General features: G+C 42.2%; 1 protein-coding gene across 2 annotated transcripts in view; it reads right to left on the bottom strand.

The window, feature by feature from the left end:
- Positions 1–6,447: 6,447 nt before the first annotated feature.
- Positions 6,448–24,033, bottom strand: part of prkd1 (protein kinase D1) — a 34,688-nt gene continuing 17,102 nt past the window's right edge. Inside the window, exons 5-21 of one of the 2 annotated variants that reach the window (XM_055231369.1) lie at positions 22,452–22,475; positions 21,996–22,197; positions 20,401–20,478; positions 19,666–19,825; positions 19,136–19,259; positions 18,708–18,785; positions 18,035–18,202; positions 17,010–17,115; positions 16,673–16,725; positions 16,496–16,568; positions 16,119–16,225; positions 14,083–14,244; positions 13,314–13,412; positions 12,231–12,391; positions 11,616–11,722; positions 8,964–9,049; positions 6,448–6,776 (exon numbers count right to left, since the gene is read on the bottom strand). In XM_055231369.1, the coding sequence (XP_055087344.1) occupies positions 6,555–6,776; positions 8,964–9,049; positions 11,616–11,722; positions 12,231–12,391; positions 13,314–13,412; positions 14,083–14,244; positions 16,119–16,225; positions 16,496–16,568; positions 16,673–16,725; positions 17,010–17,115; positions 18,035–18,202; positions 18,708–18,785; positions 19,136–19,259; positions 19,666–19,825; positions 20,401–20,478; positions 21,996–22,197; positions 22,452–22,475 (2,010 nt within the window). In that variant the 3' untranslated portion in view covers positions 6,448–6,554. Of the gene's footprint in view, positions 6,777–8,963; positions 9,050–11,615; positions 11,723–12,230; positions 12,392–13,313; positions 13,413–14,082; positions 14,245–16,118; positions 16,226–16,495; positions 16,569–16,672; positions 16,726–17,009; positions 17,116–18,034; positions 18,203–18,707; positions 18,786–19,135; positions 19,260–19,665; positions 19,826–20,400; positions 20,479–21,995; positions 22,201–22,451; positions 22,476–24,033 lie in introns of both variants that reach the window. The other variant, XM_033988118.2, reaches the window with a different exon arrangement.

The raw sequence follows: 24,033 nt of genomic DNA on the forward strand, positions 1-24,033 counted from the left end.
GGTTATATATCAGACAGGATCACTGGTCATATTCTGTGTCAGATTATGGTTATATATCACAACGGATCACTGGTCATATTCTGTGTCAGATTATGGTTATATATCAAACGGATCACTGGTCATATTCTGTGTCAGATTATGGTTATATATCAGACGGATCACTGGTCATATTCTGTGTCAGATTATGGTTATATCATCAAACGGATCACTGGTCATATTCTGGTCAGATTATGGTTATATATCAAACGGATCACTGGTCATATTCTGTGTCAGATTATGGTTATATATCAGACAGATCACTGGTCATATTCTGTGTCAGATTATGGTTATACATCAGACGGATCACTGGTCATATTCTGTGTCAGATTATGGTTATACATCAAACGGATCACTGGTCATATTCTGTGTCAGATTATGGTTATATATCAAAGGGATCACTGGTCATATTCTGTGTCAGATTATGGTTATATATCAGACGGATCACTGGTCATATTCTGTGTCAGATTATGGTTATATATCAAACGGATCACTGGTCATATTCTGTGTCAGATTATGGTTATATATCAGACGGATCACTGGTCATATTCTGTGTCAGATTATGGTTATATATCAGACAGATCACTGGTCATATTCTGTGCCAGATTATGGTTATATATCAAACGGATCACTGGTCATATTCTGTCATATTATGGTTATATATCAAAGGGATCACTGGTCATATTCTGTGTCAGATTATGGTTATATATCAAAGGGATCACTGGTCATATTCTGTGTCAGATTATGGTTATATATCAGACGGATCACTGGTCATATTCTGTGTCAGATTATGGTTATATATCAGACAGATCACTGGTCATATTCTGTGCCAGATTATGGTTATATATCAAACGGATCACTGGTCATATTCTGTCAGATTATGGTTATATATCAAAGGGATCACTGGTCATATTCTGTGTCAGATTATGGTTATATATCAAAGGGATCACTGGTCATATTCTGTGTCAGATTATGGTTATATATCAAACGGATCACTGGTCATATTCTGTGTCAGATTATGGTTATATATCAAAGGGATCACTGGTCATATTCTGTGTCAGATTATGGTTATATATCAGACGGATCACTGGTCATATTCTGTGCCAGATTATGGTTATATATCAAACGGATCACTGGTCATATTCTGTCAGATTATGGTTATATATCAGACAGATCACTGGTCATATTCTGTGTCAGATTATGGTTATATATCAGACGGATCACTGGTCATATTCTGTGTCAGATTATGGTTATATATCAGACAGATCACTGGTCATATTCTGTGCCAGATTATGGTTATATATCAAACGGATCACTGGTCATATTCTGTCAGATTATGGTTATATATCAAAGGGATCACTGGTCATATTCTGTGTCAGATTATGGTTATACATCAGACGGATCACTGGTCATATTCTGTGTCAGATTATGGTTATATATCAAACAGATCACTGGTCATATTCTGTGTCAGATTATGGTCATATATGAAACAGATCACTGGTCATATTCTGTGTCAGATTATGGTTATATATCAGACAGATCACTGGTCATATTCTGTGTCAGATTATGGTTATATATCAAACGGATCACTGGTCATATTCTGTGTCAGATTATGGTTATATATCAAAGGGATCACTGGTCATATTCTGTGTCAGATTATGGTTATATATCAAAGGGATCACTGGTCATATTCTGTGTCAGATTATGGTTATATATCAGACGGATCACTGGTCATATTCTGTGTCAGATTAGCGGCTCGTTAGCGGCTCGTTGCGCGCCGCCCGGGGAGAGTTTAATTGCAGATTGTGGTTGTGTTTTTGTTTGTGTGTGCTGCGTGCGTCTCCTCGCTCCCCGCGCGGCGCCGCAAAAATAACCAAATACAACAAAATACAGGGCGAAAATACACCACCAAAATACACGAAAATACACAGAAATACAGAGAAATACACAGAAATACAGAGAGGCAGAGGGACAGAGGGAGGAGGAGAAAAAAACAGAGGGAGGGAGGAAGGGAGAGGACAAGGGTGAGAAAGGGAAGAGAAAGAGGAGAGAGATGGAGAGAAACAAGGAGAGACGGGGGAGAAACACAACTGGGAGAGGGAGGAGAGAAAGGGGGAGAGACAGAGGAATAAAGAGAGAGAGAGAGGGGGGAGGGGGAAGAGGGGAGAACCAGGAGGGGGGGGGAGAGAGAAAAGTGAGGGAAGACAGCGGGGGAGAGGCAGGAGGAACGAGGAGAGAGGGAAAAGAGAGGAGGGGCAGAGAGGAGAGAGTGTGGAGAGGGAGGCGAAGGGCAGCAGTGACACCTACAGGCGGCCCGTGGAACTGACGCGCACAGACACGTCACTGAAGAGGCCCGCGGTGCAAATGTGATGAAAATAAGACAAATATATGAACTCTTCACTGCGGAAAAAACAACGTGCGGGTAAGATTTCGTTTTTAATCTCCATAAACGTGACCTCCGCGCGACCCTAGACACGAGGTAAACATTTTCAAATCAGATACAGCCTTTACTGAGAACAACTGTAATACTGATTTAATTAACTCTTAACTCTCACGTTTTTTTTTAAATGTTATAATTATGTTTTGGTTCAAGATAATTATCCAATCAGAAAGCAGAATGAGCCTCACGTGACACTCTCATTTGGGTTGCCAGTTCCGGTGGTTTAAACCTGATCTGAAAATTAAATCTATTTCTAAAGCACAATTCAAACAGGCACACAACAACAACAACAACAATAATACAACAATAGTGTAGCTATTAAAGATACACAAATCATAATTGTATGTATTTATGTATGAAAAACAACACAAAAATGAGAAAAATCAAGATGTCGCTCTCTCGTATCAGATGCATTGAGACGGGGCAGGAGACTTTTAAAAACAATTATTAAAAATGTAAAATAAATTGTAAACTGTAGGTTCTGCTGTGTGTGTGTGTGTGTGTGTGTGTGTTGTGTGTCGCTGTCGGCCGAGCTCGTCTGGTCTCTGCCTCACACACAGAGAACGACATCACAGAAGCACAGAGGGCCTTTTCTGAACCATAGTGTGGAATATAGTTCTCAGACGATAGAAACACAATAAGACTTCAGAGACCATGATGGAACATTAGACTGACTGGTACAACAGACACAGAGAGAACATGCAAACTCCAACTAAACACATCTTTAATATTGTGTAGCTAAATAAAAGCAGGATTCTGATGCCCGCTCACAGTTCTAAAGCAGAAAAAACAAAAAAAAATATTTGATTTGAAAGTCGTTTATTTTAAGATGATGCTGGAATGTTTCAGGTTTGAGCGGCACAGAGCGCTTCAGCCAAACACGAAACTGATCAACCATTTTTACTATTTCTTTTATTTTCAGAAATACAAAACGTGACAGTTTCACAGTTCTGAATGTTTGAACAGTGGGCCAGGTACAGCAGAAGTTATTCACATTTATTCTAAAATGTTCAATACATTTTAGAATAAATGTGAATATTATTTCACATTCACATAATATTATTAAACATTTGAAATTATTTTAACAAAAGAGAAAGAGAAACACAGTCGCTGCTCGCACTGAAATAAGTTTAAAGATTTTTATTTAATGAGGGGGAGTATTCGACTTCTATAGGATATTAACTGTGACAAAACATATTTAGATAACCATGTTTCCTTTTATTGTTTTGAAAATGCTTAAGAGAGAGTCTCTCCTCCCTTTGCTCTCTGTGCTAAGTCCCTCCCCCTTCAGAGCACTATCACAACACAATCAGCTCCATCCCACTAATGAAACTACTGCACATCACATCAGGTTTGTGAAGTCGTAGTGTACAGTTTTGTGTCATGTTTTTGTATATTTATGGAGAGTTGTCGTGTGGAGCGTGGGTGACGTCGGCCTGTGGGCGGAGCCTCGTACAGGCTCGTACTCCTAACTGTAAGAAAGGTTTGAATAGGGTCTGGGAGAGATCTCTATATTACTCAAACATGTATGGATGACATTTAAACCTCTTTAGGCAGTTTTTGACGTTGCATGTTTTGATTTTGGTATTAGAACATGGGAGAAAGCTTTAAAAAATCTATTTTACATAATACCCCCGCTTTAAGTTTAACACATTGTTGAAACTGTCACAGAATCGTGGTCTCATTTTGATCTGTGACATCAACATGGAGACATTGGACACTTTAGTCCTGAAGTATGAACCCGCAGTACCACACGTCACAAGCAGGTGGAGTCAGGAGACACACGTTTTCTTAAAGCTCGGCTTCTTCGAAAAACATGGAATAATTCTGTATTTTACACATTTTCACAAAACTGGAATATGAAATTCACAAAAATACATTCTGGTACAATTGTTTTCAAAATGCCATTTTCAAATACATTCAGATACTTGGGATTAAAAGTGATTGTAATGCGTTTATAACAAGGACCAAACCAAGACTAAACAAGGACTAAACCGGATCTAAACAGGAACTAAACCAGGACTAAACCAGGACTAAACCAGGACTAAACCAGTACTCACATGTGTGTACTACATAGTGATTAATCAGTGTAAATAAATATCTATTTAGTATATGTCGTAAAATATGAATATTTTGTAAATATTCATGAAAACACTACTATGCAGAGGAACCAGGGCTGAACCAAGACTAAACTGGGACTGAACCAGGACTAAACCAGGATCAAACATGGACTAAAACAGCAATGGACCAGGACTAAACTGGGACTTCAAAACGAGGCACGAGACGTGGACAGCCCTTTGTTAGAATCATGGCAAAATTATTTTCAATAAACCAAAAAATACACAAAATTTTAGCTAAAAATGTGTCTCTATCAAACACACACACAGGTGAAATGTCCCTGTCACACGCACTCACACACACACACACACACACACACACCCCCACACAGGTGGAGTGTCCACGCACACACACACACACAGGTGGAGTGTCCACACACACACACACAGGTGGAGTGTCCACACACACACACACACAGGTGGAGTGTCCACACACACACACACACACGTTCAGACCCGTGTATAGGCACAGACACACACACAGAAATGTTCTTTCTGGTGCTAAAATGTTGTGTATTTTTGTTAAACTTTTCCAGACTAAAGTAATCCTCTTCAGGCAGTGAGCAGCGCCGTACCCCTTATATTCACAAATCACAAACACATGGCTGTTTTTGATCATTTTTGGCATATTTTAAGAATAATTTGAGACATTTGAAGCAAATGTTGACATAGACATATTGTAGCGATGGTTCATAGTCTGGTTAACCTTAAATCTTTCTCATTATATTCTACACAGAGAATCAGTCTGGTGCTGATTGGTCTGATTATAAAATGAAGGCGGGACTAGCACAGTGTGAACCAATCAGAGAAATGTGATGTGACTGTTCATAATTGTAAAAGCAAAAGTAAATCTCTTGTTGAGTGGTTTGATATCGTAGACTGTATATATAAATGGGCAATGCTAACCTGCTAGGCCCTGTGATCCACATCAAGCAGTGGACAGGGAGCTGGGGGTGGACAAATGAGGAGAAAGCTTCACTGGACACTTCTGTCTTTACAAAGGGACGTCTTACGTTAGATTTAACGTAACATACGACCCAGCTCACAACACTCAGCCTTTGTATTTTCTTTGAAATAAACCCAATTGTTACGACAGATTGTTGTGCACATACCCAGAGGAAACCTACTCTCTACAGAGCGCCCCCTGGAGAAGTTCCTGGAATTTCCTGTGTAGAATATGACAAGACAAATGTAAGACTAATCAGGCTAACAAGCTAAAGAGGCTAATGAGGCTAACAAGCTAATGATGCTAACGGCTCAGAGCAGAAAGGACCAAACAGTGGACATAAGAATCTGATTGTCTGATGAAGAAACAGACTCTCAGAGGAACAAAACCAACAGAAACATAAATATACACTCTATTTATCCTGTGCAGAGCGCCAACTACAGGCCAGAGTCAGAACTACTCATGTAAGGTCCCTATACCTGAGTTTTCTTCCCATTTGATTAAAATGTGTCCTGCTCCAGTACAGATATATTGTAGAAGCACCTCTGGAGGTCAAAATAAGATAATCAGGAAGTGCACATTAGCGAGCTAGTTTTTGTTAGCTTTACCATGAAGTCAAAACTCCGCTCTGGTCTCTGAGAGTTGTGAAAAGTGCTTCTAAACTCATTGTGGTGAATAATTAGGATGTTCAGAATGATTAAGGTAAGAGAGGAATAGCTTTGGACCACTGCAAACTGTTAAAAATGAACTAGTTTCACCTTTTTAAGACGGTCAAAATCTGGTGGAGAAACTGTTGCTAAGATTGTCCTCTGCATTTGACCCATCCTTCAGCGTCTCTGGACCTGGTCTGAGTCAGGATCCCGCTCTGGTTTTTGTTGGTTTGTGTCCTTCGAGAGTCCTGAGTCTTGTACCTTGAGTGACTTATACAGTTAAAAACCTAAAACTCTAAATGCTACTTTTAAATAAAATAAAACTAAATCTCTCACAATCGTAAGTGTTAGCATTAGCATTAGCGTCACAGTTCGCTGACTTTTTCGCTCAGCGTCTCCAGCTCCTCGTCCACCTCCGGGTACCGCTCGGTGCCGTCGCCGTAGAGACTGCCTCCACCCCGCCCGTCGCCGTGGAGACCGTTGAGCTGTGCGTGATGCAGCCAGCGCATGTCGTCGCTCTCGTGGGTGATGTAGCGCTCGTTCATACGCATCTCTAGACCCCGCAGGTCCAACCACATCTGGTAATCCTGCAAGGACAAGATGAGACTTTAAACACGTGATAATCATGTGAGAGCGAGGGGCAAGAGAAACATAAAACAAACACACCTAAACATGCTGAAGTATTGCAACAACAACAAGAAACTAAAACAAGCACACCCTAAACATGTGACAGTCAGGGAACAAGAAGAACCTCAAAACAAACACACCCTAATCATTTTTAAAATCCCATAGAATCACACAGCATTTTATAAGAACAAGCGACAAGAGGAACATAAAACAAGCTCACTCTAAATGTGGTAATCCTGTAAGATCTCACAGAAACTAAAACAAGCGCCCCCTGGTAATCCTGCTGGGACAAATAGAGAGACTATATCCAAGTGCACCCTAATCATGTCACAGTCCTGTAGGAACAAAAAGAACTTTAAAACAAACGCACCCTCAAATGGAAAAAGTGCACTTGAAACGTGGTTGTTACAAACCGCCTCGGCTTTGGTCGGGGAAGTAACAAGACACATGGAAAACTGGTTTAAATAAAGTTGTGATTTAATAAACAGGATTGAAGAAGGTAAAGTAACAAAAGCGGACTAAAATATTTGCACAAATGTATAAACAATTCTAAATACATAGGTCTATTAAAAACGAGTGACAAGCTTAGGGACACAACAATACCACAACAAAACATCCCAAAATAAACACAAGTCACATAATCCTACAAACAGAATCAAGTGACAAAACAACAAGAGACACAAAAACAAATAAACTAGTGTCTCACACAAAGTTACACACAGAGACAAACAAGTGACTAACAACTAAATGAGACACAGAGAGAAAATGACCACAGACACACAGCAGGTGAGACACAAGAAAACACAGGAAAACAGTCCAACAATCACCAGCGACGGCCACGAGTCAGAGAGGAAAAGGGACAGTCACACAAACAAAACACAAAACACAAACAAAACACAAACAAAACACAGACAAAACACAGACAAAACACAAACAAAACACAAACAAAACACAAACAAAACACAAACAAAACACAGACAAAACACAAACAAAACACAAACAAAACACAGACAAAACACAAACAAAACACAAAAAAACACAAACAAAACACAAACAAAACACAGACAAAACACAAACAAAACACAAACAAAACACAGACAAAACACTGACAAAACACAAACAAAACACAGACAAAACACAAACAAAACACAGACAAAACACAAACAAAACACAAACAAAACACAGACAAAACACAAACAAAACACAGACAAAACACAAACAAAACACAGACAAAACACAGACAAAACACAGACAAAACACAAACAAAACACAGACAAAACACAGACAAAACAAATAAAACACAGACAAAACACAAACAAAACACAAACAAAACACAGACAAAACACAAACAAAACACAAACAAAACACAGACAAAACACAAACAAAACACAAACAAAACACAGACAAAACACAGACAAAACACAAACAAAACACAAAACACAAACAAAACACAAAAAAAACACAAACAAAACACAAACAAAATACAGACAAAACACAAACAAAACACATGTGGTGGAGGCAAGGACCTGATGGAGAGGAGTGCCTGTTGGAGAGGAGTGCCTGATGGAGGGAGTGCCTGATAGAGGGGAGTGCCTCATGGAGGGAGTGCCTGGTGGAGGGGAGTGCCTGATGGAGAAGAGTGCCTGATGGAGGGAGTGCCTGATAGAGGGGATTGCCTGATGGCGGGAGTGCCTGATAGAGGGGAGTGCCTGATAGAGGGAATGCCTGATGGAGGGGAGTTCCTGATGGAGGGGAGTGTCTAATAGAGGCGAGTACCTGATGGAGGGAGTGCCTGATAGAGGGGAGTGCCTGATGGAGAAGAGTGCCTGATGGAGGGAGTGCCTAATAGAGGACAGTGCCTGATCGAGGGAGTAACTGTTGGAGGTGAGTGGCTGATGGAGGTGAGGATTTGATGGGAGTAATTGATGGAGGGAAGTGGCTGATGGAGGGAGTGCCTGATGGAGGGGAGTTCCTGATGGAGGGGAGCGTCTAATAGAGGCGAGTACCTGATGGAGGGGAGTGGCTGTACACAGGGATGTCTGAGGGTCTCGGGTCAGGTGAGGTGTTTTGAGCGTGCCCTGTAGTGAGTATGCCTCTGTGGTAGTTGAGAGTACCTGACAGAGGGACTACCTCAGCGTAGGGAGTACCTGGAGCCATGGGTGGCTGAGGGTCTTGTCGACGCTGTACCTCTTCCTCATCTTCACCTGCAGGAGGTTTGAGATCAGGTCGATGGCTGAAACACAAAACACAACGAGACAAACTCCAGATCCTGCATATTTAGTCTGAGTTCTTCTCTCAAACAGAAAACACTCTGTTCCACCTTGTGATGTCATCGTGTGGTGATACAGGAAGTGCTCCACAGTGTTTTTAAACTCCACACAACTTCACTAGAATCATTTGGACCATTTCAGCCCAGGAATCATCAATCTGTACTGAACTAAAGGTAAAAAAAAGATGTTAACTTGAAAACTACCACTTCATGACATCACAAGGTGGAACAGAGCGTTTTGAGCTTTGGAGATGTAACGGAATAATAATAAAGTGTTACTCAAACATGTGTGAATGAAACAAACACAACTCCACGTGTGTTTTTGAGGAGGTAACGGCGTCAGAACACGACTTAACGCTCACAAGAGTCAGTTTGTGTGATAAAGGGCCTTGGAGAGAGAGTGTGTTCATGTGAATGTCCTTAGATCTGATTGGTCGAGAGCCAAATTAATCCGGCTATGATTGGACAAATAGGATGAGTTTGTATTTCAGATGAACTCCTCTGACAAATTGTAGTTTTTACCCTTTCTTTCCTCGCTGCTCTCTGATTGGCTGCCCCCCCTCCCTCTCCTGCACAGCGCCCCCTGCAGCGCGAGGCCAGGAGAGGTTAATGAGCAAAGCTAACATGAGTGTAGCGTTAGCGAAGGGTCAGTGCGCTTGTGCTTTAGAGAGAGGCCCTGAGTTATACACATGACTGCACCCAGAGAGGAGGAGAGAGGGAGGACAGAGGGAGGAGAGGGAGGGGAGGGTTACAGAGGGGGTGGGAAGAAAAGGAGGGAGAAGAAAGGAGAGGGGGAGAGAGAGGGAAGGATGGAAGGCGAGGAGCTGGGAGGAGGCGGGGGAGAGATGAGAGAAGAAGAGAGAGAGGGAGGAAAGCTAAAAAAAAATGTAGACGAGAGGAAGGAGAGGTGAGGGGGAGAGGAAAGAGGGAGAGACAGTCAGAGGGAGGAAAGGAGAGGGAGGGAGAAAAGGAAGCAGAAGAAAGAGGGGAAAGCCATCTGGTCAGTGAAAAGGAGGGACAGAGAGATAAGTGTCTGGAAAGAGGGAGGGGAGGAAGAAAGGAGGGGGGGAGAGAGGAGCGGGTAGAGAGGTGAAGGAGGAGGGGGGGGAAGTGTCTGGGGAGAGGAGGGCCATTCCTCCTGCTCACACGGCGTCTCAAAGAACTCGGGTCAAATCAGAGCTGTCAAACTTCACAAGTCTTCAACGAAAATACTATTTAGGAGTACCTCAATCTCCCCTCTTTCTTTTCCCTCCTTCTTTCCCTCCCCCTTGCTCTCGCCCTCGCTCTCTGTATCTCCCGCCCTCTTCTCTTCCCCCTCTCTCTCCAGCTATCTCTACCCTCTTCTCTCCTACCATCCATCCTTCCCTCCTTTTTCTCCTCTCCTCTCCCTCTATCTCTATCCTCTTCTCTCCTTCCCTCCCTCTCCCTCTCTCTCTCCCTCCCTTTTCCTCCTGTCCCTCTACACTCTCCCTCTATCTCTACCCTCTTCTCTCCCATCCTTCCCTCTCTTTTCCTCCTTTCCTCTCTCTTCACTCTCCCCCTATCTCTACCCTCTTCTCTCCTTCCCTCTCTCCCTCTCTCTCTCCCTCCCTTTTCCTCCTCTCCCTCTATACTCTCCCTCTATCTCTACCCTCTTCTCTCCTTGCATCCTCCCCTCTCTCTCTCCCTCTCTTTTCCTCCTCTCCCTCTACACTCTCCCTCTATCTCTACCCTCTTCTCTCCCATCCTTCCCTCTCTTTTCCTCCTCTCCTCTCTCTTCACTCCCCCCCTATCTCTACCCTCTTCTCTCCTTCCTTCCCTCCCTCTCCCTCTCTCTCTCCCTCCCTTTTCCTCCTGTCCCTCTACACTCTCCCTCTATCTCTACCCTCTTCTCTCCTTCCATCCTTCCCTCTCTCTCCCTCTCTTTTCCTCCTCTCTCTCTATCTCTACCCTCTTCTCTCCTTCCACCCTTCCCCTCCCTCCCTGCCTCTGTTCCCCTCTCCCTTCTCCTCATTTCTCTTCCCTTTTCTCCCTCACTTTTCACCCCCTATTCCCTCCTTCTATCCTACTCTTCCCACTCCCCCTCTCTCTGTCTCTCACTCCCCTCCTTTTCCCCCTCTCCTCTCCCTCTTCTCCCTCCCTTCCCCTCCTTAGCTCTATCCTTTTCCCTAATGCCTTCCTTTCTTTTCCACTCCGTCCCTCACGCTTCTTTCTTTTGCTCTCTTCCTCCTTATTTCTATCCCTCTTTCTTTCGCTCTCTCACCCCCCTGCTCTCCTTCCATCCTTCTCTCTCTCTCTCGTTCCTGTTGGGAGTACCTAGCTCGACTCTGTATATATAAATGGACATAATGATGAACTTTCTTTCCCCAAGCTCAGTCCTGTTAGCGTTAGCAACAGCTTTGATTGACAGCGTTGCTAAGCGTCCGCCCCCTGCTAAACCAGCGCTCACTCCTGATTGGCTCTTTGGTTGCTATGATACTCGTGGTTGACGGCACACCGCCTTTGTTCACTTCTTTACACAGTCTATGGGAGCACCTCTCTGGGGGAGTACCTTCTTGGGAGACCTTCTTCCAGGGTTGTGGGGGGTACATGAAGGCGGCGTTCTGGATCTGGTCGTTGATGTCCTCGTCTTCATTAAAGGGAAATGTTCCACTCAGGCTGAACCAACAGGAGAAAAACTATTAAAGTACAAAAAAATGCTCCTGATTGTAGTTGTAGTAGAAGTAATAGAATTCGTAGTAGTAATTGTAGCAGTAGTAGTAGTAGTAACAGTAGTGTTATCTGAAATATACTATGATGCCCACACTCCACGTGTATGTAGCAGAAGTAGTAGCAGTAGTAGTAGTATTAGTAGTAGTTTTAGCAGTAGTAGTACAAGGACCTGACACACAGATGAAACCAGACAGTAGTAGCAGTAGCAGTAGCAGTAGCAGTAGTAGTGGTAGTCTTAGTAGTAGCAGTAGTCATAGCAGTATTATTACCTGACATATACTATGACTCCTACACTCCACATATCGAGGGAGCGGTTGTATCCTTTGTTTCGGAGTAGTAGTAATAGCAGCAGTAGTAGTAGAAGTAGCAGTAGTAGTAGTAGTAGCAGTAGTAGTGGTAGTCTTAGTAGTAGTAGTAGTAGTAGTAGTAGTAGTAGTCATAGCAGTATTATTACCTGACATATACTATGACTCCTACGCTCCACATATCGAGGGAGCGGTTGTATCCTTTGTTGCGGAGTACCTCGGGGGCCAGGTAGGCGGGAGTACCTACGACAGAGCGCCTAAATGACTTCTCTCCAATGATTCGAGCGAAGCCGAAGTCGCAGAGCTTCACCTGGAAAAGATTATATATACGTTTAGATTGAAAGAGCGCCCTCTCTGTGCAGTGCATGTATCACACAGGGGAAAAAAGTTAAATATAAATTATTGTTGGTAATCGAAAAAAAAAAAAGAACATTTGACAAAAAACAGTTAACACAGAGAGAGAGCGAGGTCTCAGACGTGGAGATGATTTTGGATGCACAGTTGGAAAGAGCATGTCGACTATATAAAAGAAACAGGAGTAAAAACATTAGTAAATTATAAAAAGTAAAAGATAAGTTAGATTGTAAATCACTTCATCATTATGTTAAATTGCTCATCTTCAGTAAAAATCCCGGTGGTTAACTGTGGTGTGTTATGTGCTCCTCGGGGATTTGGGAACATGTTTTTCTGAGTTGAAAAATGCACATGAAAGTTCACAGAAAAACATCTCAGCAACAAGGGCCAAAACCTTCTGCCTGACTTCCACACCTGGAGTCACCTGTGCAAAGGAACCAGATCAACTCATTTCTCAGTTTATCTAACACATCTGACCATGACTAAATGTTACATGTAGAGCTTTACTGTCAGTTAAACTGACTGTTTAATTCATTGTTTAATAGTAACATTAACCAGCTAAAGTAAACAAAACCTTTAGTTTTGAGAAGGCGAGCAGCGACATGTTACATCTTAGCTCTGTTAAATGCTGTTAGTGATTTTATTGATGGTGACATCAAAATCAGGACTTTATGACATAAAACCTCATGAGCACAAACAAGTCAAAACCTCGACCTCATCTCAGAATCACAAGTTCCCAAGGACCACACGAATGCAGCAGTAATTTTATTATGCACAAATAGTTCAGTTAAATCACATTCTGTTTCACTGCTGTGCAGCAATCACCACAGCAACGGGTAAAGAAACACTGAAGTGTTTTGCTGACTGAATGATCAGACCTGGGGGAAGGGGTCAGCGGAGGCCAGCAGCACGTTCTCCGGCTTCAGGTCACAGTGGACAATGTTCTTAAAGTGGAGGTGCCTCAAAGCCACAAGGATCTGAACACAACACAAATCTGATATTATACAAGTTAAAGAGCAATGACAGTCCTGGCCTAGTCTGGGTCCAGTCCTAGTTCAGTTATAGTTCAGTCCTGGTTCAGTCCTTGTTTAGTCCTGGTTCAGTCCTTGTTTAGTCCTGCTTTAGTCCTGCTTTAGTCCTTATTTAGTCCTGCTTTAGTCCTGCTTTAGTCCTGCTTTAGTCCTGGTTCAGTCCTGCTTTAGTCCTGCTTTAGTCCTTGTTTAGTCCTGCTTTAGTCCTGCTTTAGTCCTTGTTTAGTCCTGCTTTAGTCCTGCTTTAGTCCTGCTTTAGTCCTTGTTTAGTCCTGCTTTAGTCCTGCTTTAGTCCTGCTTTAGTCCTGCTTTAGTCCTTGTTTAGTCCTGCTTTAGTCCTGCTTTAGTCCTTGTTTAGTCCTGCTTTAGTCCTGTTATATTCATGTTTCTGTCTGCGATGCAGGGTCTTAGCCCTGGTTCAGTCCTGCTTTAGTCCTGGTTCAGTCCCGCTTTAGTCCTGGTTCAGTCCTGCTTTAGTCCTGGTTCAGTCCCGCTTTAGTCCTGGTTCAGTCCCGCTTTAGTCCTGGTTCAGTCCTGCTTTAGTCCTGGTTCAGTCCTGCTTTAGTCCTGCTTTAGTGTATTCATGTGTTAGTCTGTGATGCGTTCATAGTCCCACCTGTGTGACGAGGAATTTGGTGATGCGTTCAGGGAGTCGTCCTTTTTCACTCGACAGAATCATCTCCAACATGTCTCCATGAAGTTTCTCCATCACCACAAAGACGCGCTCTGGGGTCTCAAACATGCAGTCCAGGTTCACCACGCCCGGATGGTGCAGGCTCTGAGGAAGGATGGTGTAAACATATACATAAGAAATGATAGATGTGGTGATATTACACTGGGGATGTTCTACATTTATCTCTATGGTGGAATGTTCAGCAGTCATGGAGACACAATGCACACATTACCAAACACTGTCAAAAAAAGTCTGTGTCATGAAAAAATACAAAATAGATTTAACTTTCAGTGGCCGGTGATCAGTCCGAGTCTTCATGGTCCTGCTCAGGAGTTTGATTTTCAACAAAGAGGTGAGAGTGAATAACTGAAAAAGTGTTGGCCAGTTTTTCAGTTATTTACTTAAAAATCAGCTTTTGATTACAATGTTATTTGAGAGACTTCTTTATGAGCACAAATCAGCTCACTTGTAGTTCTAGCTAAGCCAACTCTTTCTACTCAGACTGTTTTAACCTCCCGAGACCCGAGCTCCTGCAGGACTTTATTTGCAAAAACTATTAAGAGCTTGAACACATACATTTTGTGTAAAAAAAAACAAAATGAGAAACAAATGTGCCTCTAGGAACAATGTGTCTCATTTGTGCTGCTGACAGGTGCAGGAAGACGTATGCCTTTAAAAATAAATAAATAAATAAATAATAAATAATACATTAAAAATAAAATAAAATAAAAAAATACATTAAAATTAAATAAAATTAAATAAAAAAAATACAAATAAATAAAAAAAATAAAAAATAAAAATACATATTCTCTTAGAAATATTCAAAATTGAACTTGTTCTTGTTGCTGTTCTTCTAAAAATTTGCACTGTGGCCTAAAACCCCCCAAATGTGTTGTCCACAGATGAGGACACCAGGTCTCAGGAGGTTAAAATAAAGCTCACATTAAGTCTAATAGAGCTTCTGACAGAGTAGTGCCTTTAGTTAGCATCACACCTCCATGGAATATTGATGACATCAGCTGCAAATCAGTTTTATTGATCCTTTATTGATCCTGTAGTCAAATACAGCTGCAGCATTTCCACTGCGCTGGTCAGTGGCCTTTGAGTCTCAGTCTTATTTCTCAGTGCAGTTTAACAGGAGGCATGTGTGAGGAGCAGCCTTCAGGACAAAAGTGTCCCTTCTCTGTGTCCTTCACAGGAAAATGTGTAAAGCCTCTCTTAAGCCCCCCTCTCTGCTCTGTTGTTTCAGTCGGCAATGAGATGGGACATTTTCTCGAAGTGTTTCCCCTGGAACGTGTTTGGTCATATTGATACTTTGCAGTCGATGACATCAACATTCCCTGAGGTGTGACGCTAACTGGAGGCACTGCTTGGTTGCTTTGTTAGACTTTATTTTAACACAATCTAACTGAGCTGAAGTACAACAGGTGAGCTGATTTGTGTTGTTAAACAAGTCCCTCTCAAATAACATTACAGTCACAAGCTAGCTAGCATTAGCCAATCGTTTTTCAGTTAGTCACTCTCACCTTTTTAGTGAAAATCAAACACCTAAACAATTTAAGTTTGCAGACTATTTTACAACTTTTTTGCAGCCCTGCACTGGTAAAACACATAATCCAACAGCCCTGGTGTCCTTTGAACTGCATATGCTGCAATGTGTCAGCCAGGAGCCACAGGAGCAGCCAGATAATACAATTATACATAAATATGACAAAATGTTGCAGTCCAGATTCAACACAGTTTATAATGTAATGTTTATAATGTAAAAGAACATTTCAGTCTGATCTACCTCTGAAGTGTTGTCCTCCCCTTGATCCCATATCGTATATGCAAGTGTTTAGGTAAGGGCCAAATACACACCGGTACAGGTGTGTGAGGTGTAGGTAGTAGGTGTATTTACCTGTACATGTGTGTGTATTACCTGCACAGGTGTGTGCAGGTGTAGTAGGTGTAGGGACCTGCAGGTGAGCAGTAGTTACCTGTAAAATGGCGACCTCATTCCGCAGCTGTGACTCTTGTTTCGTTGGAAATCTCATTTTGTCGATGATTTTGATGGCCACGTCTCTTCCTGATTTCCTGTGCTTCCCTTTCAAAGTAACGCACAAACTGGTACTTTATTTTGCTTTTAGTTCACGTTGAATGTTGTTTCAGTCCTGGTTCTGTCCTGGTTCAATCCTGGTTCAGTTCTGGTTCAGTCCTGGTTTAGTCCTGGTTCAGTCCTGGTTTAGTCCTGGTTCAGTCCTGGTTCAGTCCTGGTTCAGTTCTGATTCAGTCCTGGTTTAGTCCTGGTTCAGTCCTGGTTCAGTTCTGCTTTATCATCAGAAATGATCCATGTTTAAACCATATTTAACCTCACCTCCGTAGACAATGCCAAACTGTCCAGAGCCCAAAACCTCGTCTGGGAAGATCTGGTACACTGAGTTTATGTCCTAAAAGATCACATAAAACAGATTTTTTTTTTTTTTATTTTTTTATTGGTTATATTCAACAATTTTAAAACTAAAAATTTCTGCAGCCACCGACTGAGACTTACCACATTCTCCTGAATCTGACAATTGGACACAGAGATGCTGATGGACACCTCCGCTGTGGAGCAGAGGAGAAAGTTAGAAGAAAGGAACAGAGGAGCAGGTCAGAGGAGCAGGTCAGAGGAGCAGAGGAACAGAGGAGATGGTCAGAGGAGCAGAGGAGAGGGTCAGAGGAGCAGAGGACAGGGTCAGATGGTACAGAAGATGCAGAGGAGAAGGACAGAGAAGCGAAGGAGAGGAAGAGAGAATGCGGAGGAGAAGGTCAGATGGTGCAGAGGAGAGGAATAGAGAAGCGAAGGAGAGGAAGAGAGGATGCGGAGGAGAAGATCAGAGGATGCTCACTGTGTTGGTGGTTGCTATGGGAGATGCCTGTAGACACCGCTGGCATCAAAGCGTGCTGAATGGCCATCTCCCACATACGAGCCACGTCCTGCCCGACTCCACTCACCTGCAGAGAAAGTATGTTAGAACATCCTTTAAAAAGGGTTTGGCTTCTACGGGTTATTAAAGAGGGGGCGTTTGACTTCTACGGGTTATTAAAGAGGGAGCGTTTGACTTCTACAGGTTATTAAAGAGGGAGCGTTTGACTTCTACAGGTTATTAAAGAGGGAGCGTTTGACTTCTACGGGTTATTAAAGAGGGAGCGTTTGACTTCTACAGGTTATTAAAGAGGGGGCGTTTGACTTCTACAGGTTATTAAAGAGGGAGCGTTTGACTTCTACAGGTTATTAAAGAGGGAGCGTTTGACTTCTACGGGTTATTAAAGAGGGAGCGTTTGACTTCTACAGGTTATTAAAGAGGGGGCGTTTGACTTCTACAGGTTATTAAAGAGGGGGAGTTTGACTTCTACGGGTTGTTAAAGAGGGGGAGTTTGACTTCTACAGGTTATTAAAGAGGGGGCGTTTGACTTCTACAGGTTATTAAAGAGGGGGAGTTTGACTTCTACGGGTTGTTAAAGAGGGGGAGTTTGACTTCTACGGGTTATTAAAGAGGGGGAGTTTGACTTCTACGGGTTATTAAAGAGGGGGAGTTTGATTTCTACGGGTTATTAAAGAGGGGGAGTTTGACTTCTACAGGTTATTAAAGAGGGGGAGTTTGACTTCTACAGGTTATTAAAGAGGGGGAGTTTGACTTCTACAGGTTATTAAAGAGGGGGCGTTTGACTTGTACAGGTTATTAAAGAGGGGGTATTTCACTTCTCTGGGGTATTAAAGAGAGGGTTTTGAAAATGCTATATTCGCCCAACAATATATTAACATTTCACTTTTGCTTTGGCGCTCTGAGTCCCTTCTTCCTTGGCTCATATACTTGATGTTTGTCGTAGAGTTATTCCAGACTGTTATTCCAAACATGATTCCATGTCTTACCAGCAGACTGCTCCCGCTCAGCCCACACTCCGATCGGGACAGGTTTTCTCCCACATAATAAACCAGAGCTGTGGTGGAGATCTCAAAGCAGTGAGGATTCGCACCATCAGGGAGGAGCGAGAAGGTCTGAGCGGGCTCCAGGGTCAAGATCTCAGACAAAGGGATCTCCTACAAACAAATAAACAAACAAACAAACAAATAAATAAACAAATAAGAAGATAAAAAATGAGCGTCATGTTCATCAGGAGGAGCAAAGGTCTGAGCAGGTTCTAAGGCAAACACTTGTAAACAAAGGGTAATGTAAACACACATGTAAACAAAGGGTAATGTAAACACACATGTAAACAAACACACATGTAAACACAGGGCTATGTAAACAACACACATGTAAACAAAGGGTTATGTAAACAACACTTGTAAACAAAGGGTTATGTAAACACACTTGTAAACAAAGGGTTATGTAAACAACACACATGTAAACAAAGGGTTATGTGAACAAAGGGTCCTGTTCTATAATCAACAAACATATAACATATAATCACAAAAGGCTATGTAAACAATACATATGTAAACAACAGACATGTAAACAAAGGGTTATCTAAACAAAACACGTGTAAACAAAGGGTTATGTCACTTTGTTAGTACTTTGTACCCTTGCAGTATTGAAAAGTACCTTATAGTATTTGCTGCTGGTGTCGTTCTGGAACAGAGTGATGCATTTACTGTCCAGGCGCCAGTAGTGTCTCTTCCTCTGAAACACAAAGCAAAACAATGTTATAAATGGTTAGATTCACAGGGTCATGTTGTGGTCCTGGTTTAGTCCAGGTTTAGTTCGAATTTAGTTCGGATTTAGTCCAGGTTTAGTCCGGGTTTGTCTGTCTTAATTCTCTTTAAAATCTCCATAAAAATGTCTAACCCTGTAGGTTAGATCAGTGCAAACATCTGAAATGTGTTGTTTTAGTTTGTCAGTTCAGATTTCAGTGTTTTTGTCAGTTCTTCTGGATGCGTTTCAAATCCTTGTGTGTGAAGTACCTTTCTCTTACCTTATATATCATTCTGATTGGTTGGCTGGAGCTAACTCTACCTCTTAGTTATAGTTACCAGTGTATCCTTGCTTGTGTAGTGCACCATCCAGCCCTCCTTCATCACGTTGCTACTCTTCCTCTTTGTGTGTTTGACTGACTGGACCACTCTCATCAGGGGAATGTTGTTACTCGTTGTGGGGCTGAAAATGAGACAAACAAACGGTGTTCAGTAGTATGAGCTTGGAAAATGCTTCGCTCAAGGACACAACAACAGAAAGCAATGTCAATAGTGAGGATTCAACCAGCAGCCACCCAATGTAGTCACCAGGACTGGAAGATTTTTGTTACTCCAGTGGCTTTGACAACTGAAAAGGTGTTCAGTTCTTTTTTAAGTTATAATTTTAATCCTGGTTTAGTCTTGATTTAGTCCTAGTTAAATCCTGGTTTAGTCCTGGTTTAGTCCTGGTTTAGTCCTGGTTTAGAGCTGGTTTAGTCCTGGTTTAGAGCTGGTTTAGTCCTGCTTTAGTCCTGGTTTAGTCCTGGTTGAGTCCTGGTTGAGTCCTGGTTTAGAGCTGGTTTAGTCCTGCTTTAGTCCTGGTTTAGTACCTGATGGCTCGGTTGGACTCATCCAGATCCAGATCGTCACTGGCCCCAGTCTCCAGCAGAAGGGCACCCTCTGATGACATCACTTCCTCCATGTCGTCCAATAGACTCGCTCTCCTGCCGCCATCGTGGTCGTCTGAGTCCGCCCCCGGACTCAGCAGTTCTGAAACAGTTTAACAATCTCACACTTTATGGACAAGAGTCTTTTTTTATTTAGATCACCATGTTTCACCATGTTGAAAATGCTATATTTGCCCAAAACATTCTATTAAGATGTTTTGTAAGCTTCACTTTCGTTTTTGACGTTCTGAGTCCCCCCTCCTTTTTCTCTCTACATTAAGTCACTCCCCCTTCAGAGCACTATCACAACACAATCAGCTGCATAACACTAATGAAACTACTGCACTTCACATCAGGTTTGTCAAGCTGCTGTGCTCAGTTTTGTATCATGTTTTTGTATATTTATGGAGAGTTGTCGTGTGGGATCATGGGTGATGTGGGCTTGTGGGTGGAGTCTTGCACAGGGCGTACTGCTAACTGTAAGGAGGGTTTGAATAGTGCTCGAGAGACATACATAGGTGACATCTAAAACGTCTTGTCTTTGAGGAGGGAACGGCGTTATAACATGGTAGAAAGCTCATAATCCTCCCTTAAAGTTTGATCTGGTCAGGAGGACCTTGCTGGACTCTCCTCAGATCTGGTTGTGATCCTGGTCAGTACCTTGAGACTCAAACTCACCTCCATTCCTGGACACTTCTCCCAGACAGTTGTTGGGGACTTTGGTGGCGCACCGTTTGTGGCAGTTGTATCTGCAGTCTGAGGAACATCAGAGAATAGAGATGCGTATAAATATCACCATGGTAACACACACAAAAGCAGCTTACACTCACACACATGTTCTTCTAATCCAAGACACATTCACAAATGTTTGGTCTGCACAAACGAGGCACAAACTACACACTAAAAACATGTAAACCCAAACTTTCACTTCACTCTGGAGCCTCTGTCTTAGTTAAACCCGACTTCTGGAAGCGCTGTACCTTTCCCTTGCACTGGAGTTCCTGTTTTAGTTGAGCCAGTCTTAGTTAAACCCTCTGTCTTACCGCCTGGAAATATAACATAACCTGCATAAGACTCCGCCCCCTCTATTGTGATGTCAGTTTGGGCTTCACGGTACTTTCCTAAACGGCAGATTTTTAAGCAATTCTTCTATATTTTCTATTTTTACCTTTTTTTTTTTTATCCTCAATGTGCTTAAAAGTTAGTTACGATTTAGCCTAGTCCTGCTTTGAGACCGCGGTAGATCTGCTTTATCTGCGTCGTGCTGATTGACCATGATCACATGGTGCAGGTTTCTGTTATCACAAACTTTTCTGCGCTCTCACCTTTGCAGACCTTGTTATTTAAATCATCTTTCTTACATTTACATTAGTTAAATCAAAATTAGACTTATCTTAGCTCTCACCTTTACGTTGCAGCCCCTGTCTTTGATAAATCTGAGTTATTGTTAAACCAAATTTGGATGAATCTTAGCCTTTACCTTTATATTGGAACCCCTGCCTTAGTTTAACCTGACCTGTTTTACCGTTGTATTGGAGCCCCTGACTTGCACTTAGGCTTGCAGTCCCTGTCTGAAGATGAGCTTCTTGGAGACCTGGTAGACTTGTTTAAACGTGACTTATTTAAAACCATCTCTTATCCTTTCATTGGAGTCCCTGTCTTATTATAAACCTGTCTCATAACCTGTAGTTTCATCTTTGGATTCAAGTGCCTGTCTGAAGATGCTCTTGAGCAGAATCTTGCAGATTTAGCAGATTATAGGGCTTAGACAAACCTGACTTAGTTCATCAAACCCTCTTTCTTACCCCTGCATTGGAGCCCCTGTCTTAGTTAAACCAGACTTAGACTTTGCGCTCACCTTTGCAGTGAAGTCCCTCTCTGAAGATCCCTTTGAGCAGCTACTCGCTGATCTAGCAGACTGTAAGCCTTAGATACACCTGACGTACCTTACTTACTGATGCCCTGTCTTAGTTAAACCTAACTTAGTTAAGCCTGACTTCTTTAAACCCTCTCTCTTACATTTACAATGGAGTCTCTGTCTGAAGATGTTGGCAGACCATAGGTCTTAGTTAAATCTGACTTAGTTAAACCCTCTGTCTTACCCTTGCAGTGGAGTCCCTGTCTTTGTTAAACCTGACTTAGTCTTTTCTAGGCCTTACCTTTACACTGAAGTCCCTGTCTTTGTTAAACCTGACTTAGTCTTTTCTAGGCCTTACCTTTACACTGGAGTCCCAGTCTTTGTTAAACCTGACTTAGTCTTTTCTAGGCCTTACCTTTACACTGTAGTCCCTGTCTGAAGATGCCCTTGAGCAGCTTCTTGCAGACCTGGCAGACCGTGGGCCTCGTGTAGGAGTGGATGAGGAAGGTGTGAGGGACTTTGATTCTGTGGAGCATTTTGTCCAGTTCGATGGGACGCCCGATGTACGACTGAGAACTAGACCTACGCTCACGGCCAGGGAGGAAGTCCAACTGGGACTTCTGAAGGAGAGAGGGAGGAAGAAGAGTGGGAGAAGAGGGGGAGAAGAGAACTGGAATTAGATTCAGTTTCTGTTTCTTTGTCCTGAAGCCTGGTCTCAATGGGTTTCAAATGATGCAACATTAACATTATCTTTTGAAAGGTGAAAAGTCCTAAAAATGGTGCTCATCACAGGAAAAGGTCATGTGATTGAACCAACACAGAACAGTAAATCAGATGTGCAGATTTAAAACAATGTGCTCATATCACTCACCTCCATGTTGGGGCTGACTGGAGACTGGAGGAGAGAAGTGAATATTTCAATGAAAACCAACACTTTACAATCTCTAAAACATCAAGAATGGGCCTTTTCACCATATTGCTGGGCCACTTCTGAATCCTCACTTACTCCATGCAGTGTCTATGTGGAATCAGCAGAGTCTCGCTAAAACAAATCAGTAGACCTTTAGTACAACGTAAACACCAGAGGAAACATCTAATCTAATGTCAAAACAACACATCTAAAGTGAATCATTCAGATTGTAGTGCTATTTTAAAGTATATTTGGCGCATGTATTTTTGTAATTCTGACTTGGATTGATGGGACAGTACCTGTGCTCATCAACGTTAGCAGTTATAGCGTCGGATTAGCAAAATAAAGGTCCCAGGATCAAGCAGAGCGGGTTAATACAAACATTTTAAGATAAAAATGACGAGGCTCACTGCAGTAGTTACAGAGAGAGGGGCCACAGATTTTCAATAATAAGTGAACTAGAGCCAAAGACCATGGAGCCAAAAGCTTGCCCACTTCCTGTTTGGAACGCAGCAGCTAGATCGTTAGCTATATCCATTTATATATACAATCTATGTCTTTTACCTACAGTTGAAACCAGAATTTTCCATACACTATGTAAAAAGACACATATACTTTTTTCTCACTGTCTGACATGAAATCAGACTAAACTTTTCCTATTTTAGGTCAGTTAGGATTAACAAAATTATTTCTGAATTTGAAAAAAAAAAGTCAGAATAATGAGAGTAAGATTTAATACATTTTCATGACTTTTTTCAAGGTCAGATTTGTACATATAATAAGATTTCTGTGCCTTTAAACTATTTGGAAAACCCAGGTGATGATGTCATGTCTTTAGAAGCTTCTGATTGGTTTATTGACAACATTTGAGTTACTTAGAGACAAACCTGTGGATGTATTTGAAGACACACCTGAAAAACACTGCTTCTTTGTGTAACATCATGGGAAAGTCAAAAGAAATCAGACCAGATATCAGGAAGAGAACTGTGGACCTGCACAAGTCTGGTTCATCCTTGGTCCAATTTCCAGATGCCTGAAGGTTCCACGTTCATCTGTTCAAACTATTATACACAAGTATAAACACCATGGGACTGTCCAGCATCACACCGCTCAGGACGGAGACATGTCCCAGAGATGAACGTGCTTTGATGCTGCTGAAGCTGATAAGAGTGTGTCATTATCCACAGTGAAACGAGGACTGTACTGACATGGACTGAGAGGACAGTCTGCAGGAAGAAGACAGTCCACTCCAAAAGAAACATGGAAAAAACAGATTCCAGTTTGCAAACGCACACAGAGACAAAGATCTTCATTTCTGGAGACGTGTCCTGTGGTCTGATGAAACTAAAATTAAACTATTTGACCATAACGAGCATTGCTACGTTGGAAAAAGGGGGGAAGGAAAGAAAATTATGTGGAAATACTGACGCAACATCTCAAGACTTCAGCCAGAAAGTTAAAGCTTGGGATCAAATGAATCTTCCAAATGGACAATGACCTGAAGCATACTGCCAACTGGTTACAAAGTGGTTTAAGGATAACA

This window comes from Periophthalmus magnuspinnatus, chromosome 22 (assembly GCF_009829125.3).
Source record: "Periophthalmus magnuspinnatus isolate fPerMag1 chromosome 22, fPerMag1.2.pri, whole genome shotgun sequence".
NCBI classification, from domain to species: Eukaryota; Metazoa; Chordata; class Actinopteri; order Gobiiformes; family Gobiidae; genus Periophthalmus; species Periophthalmus magnuspinnatus.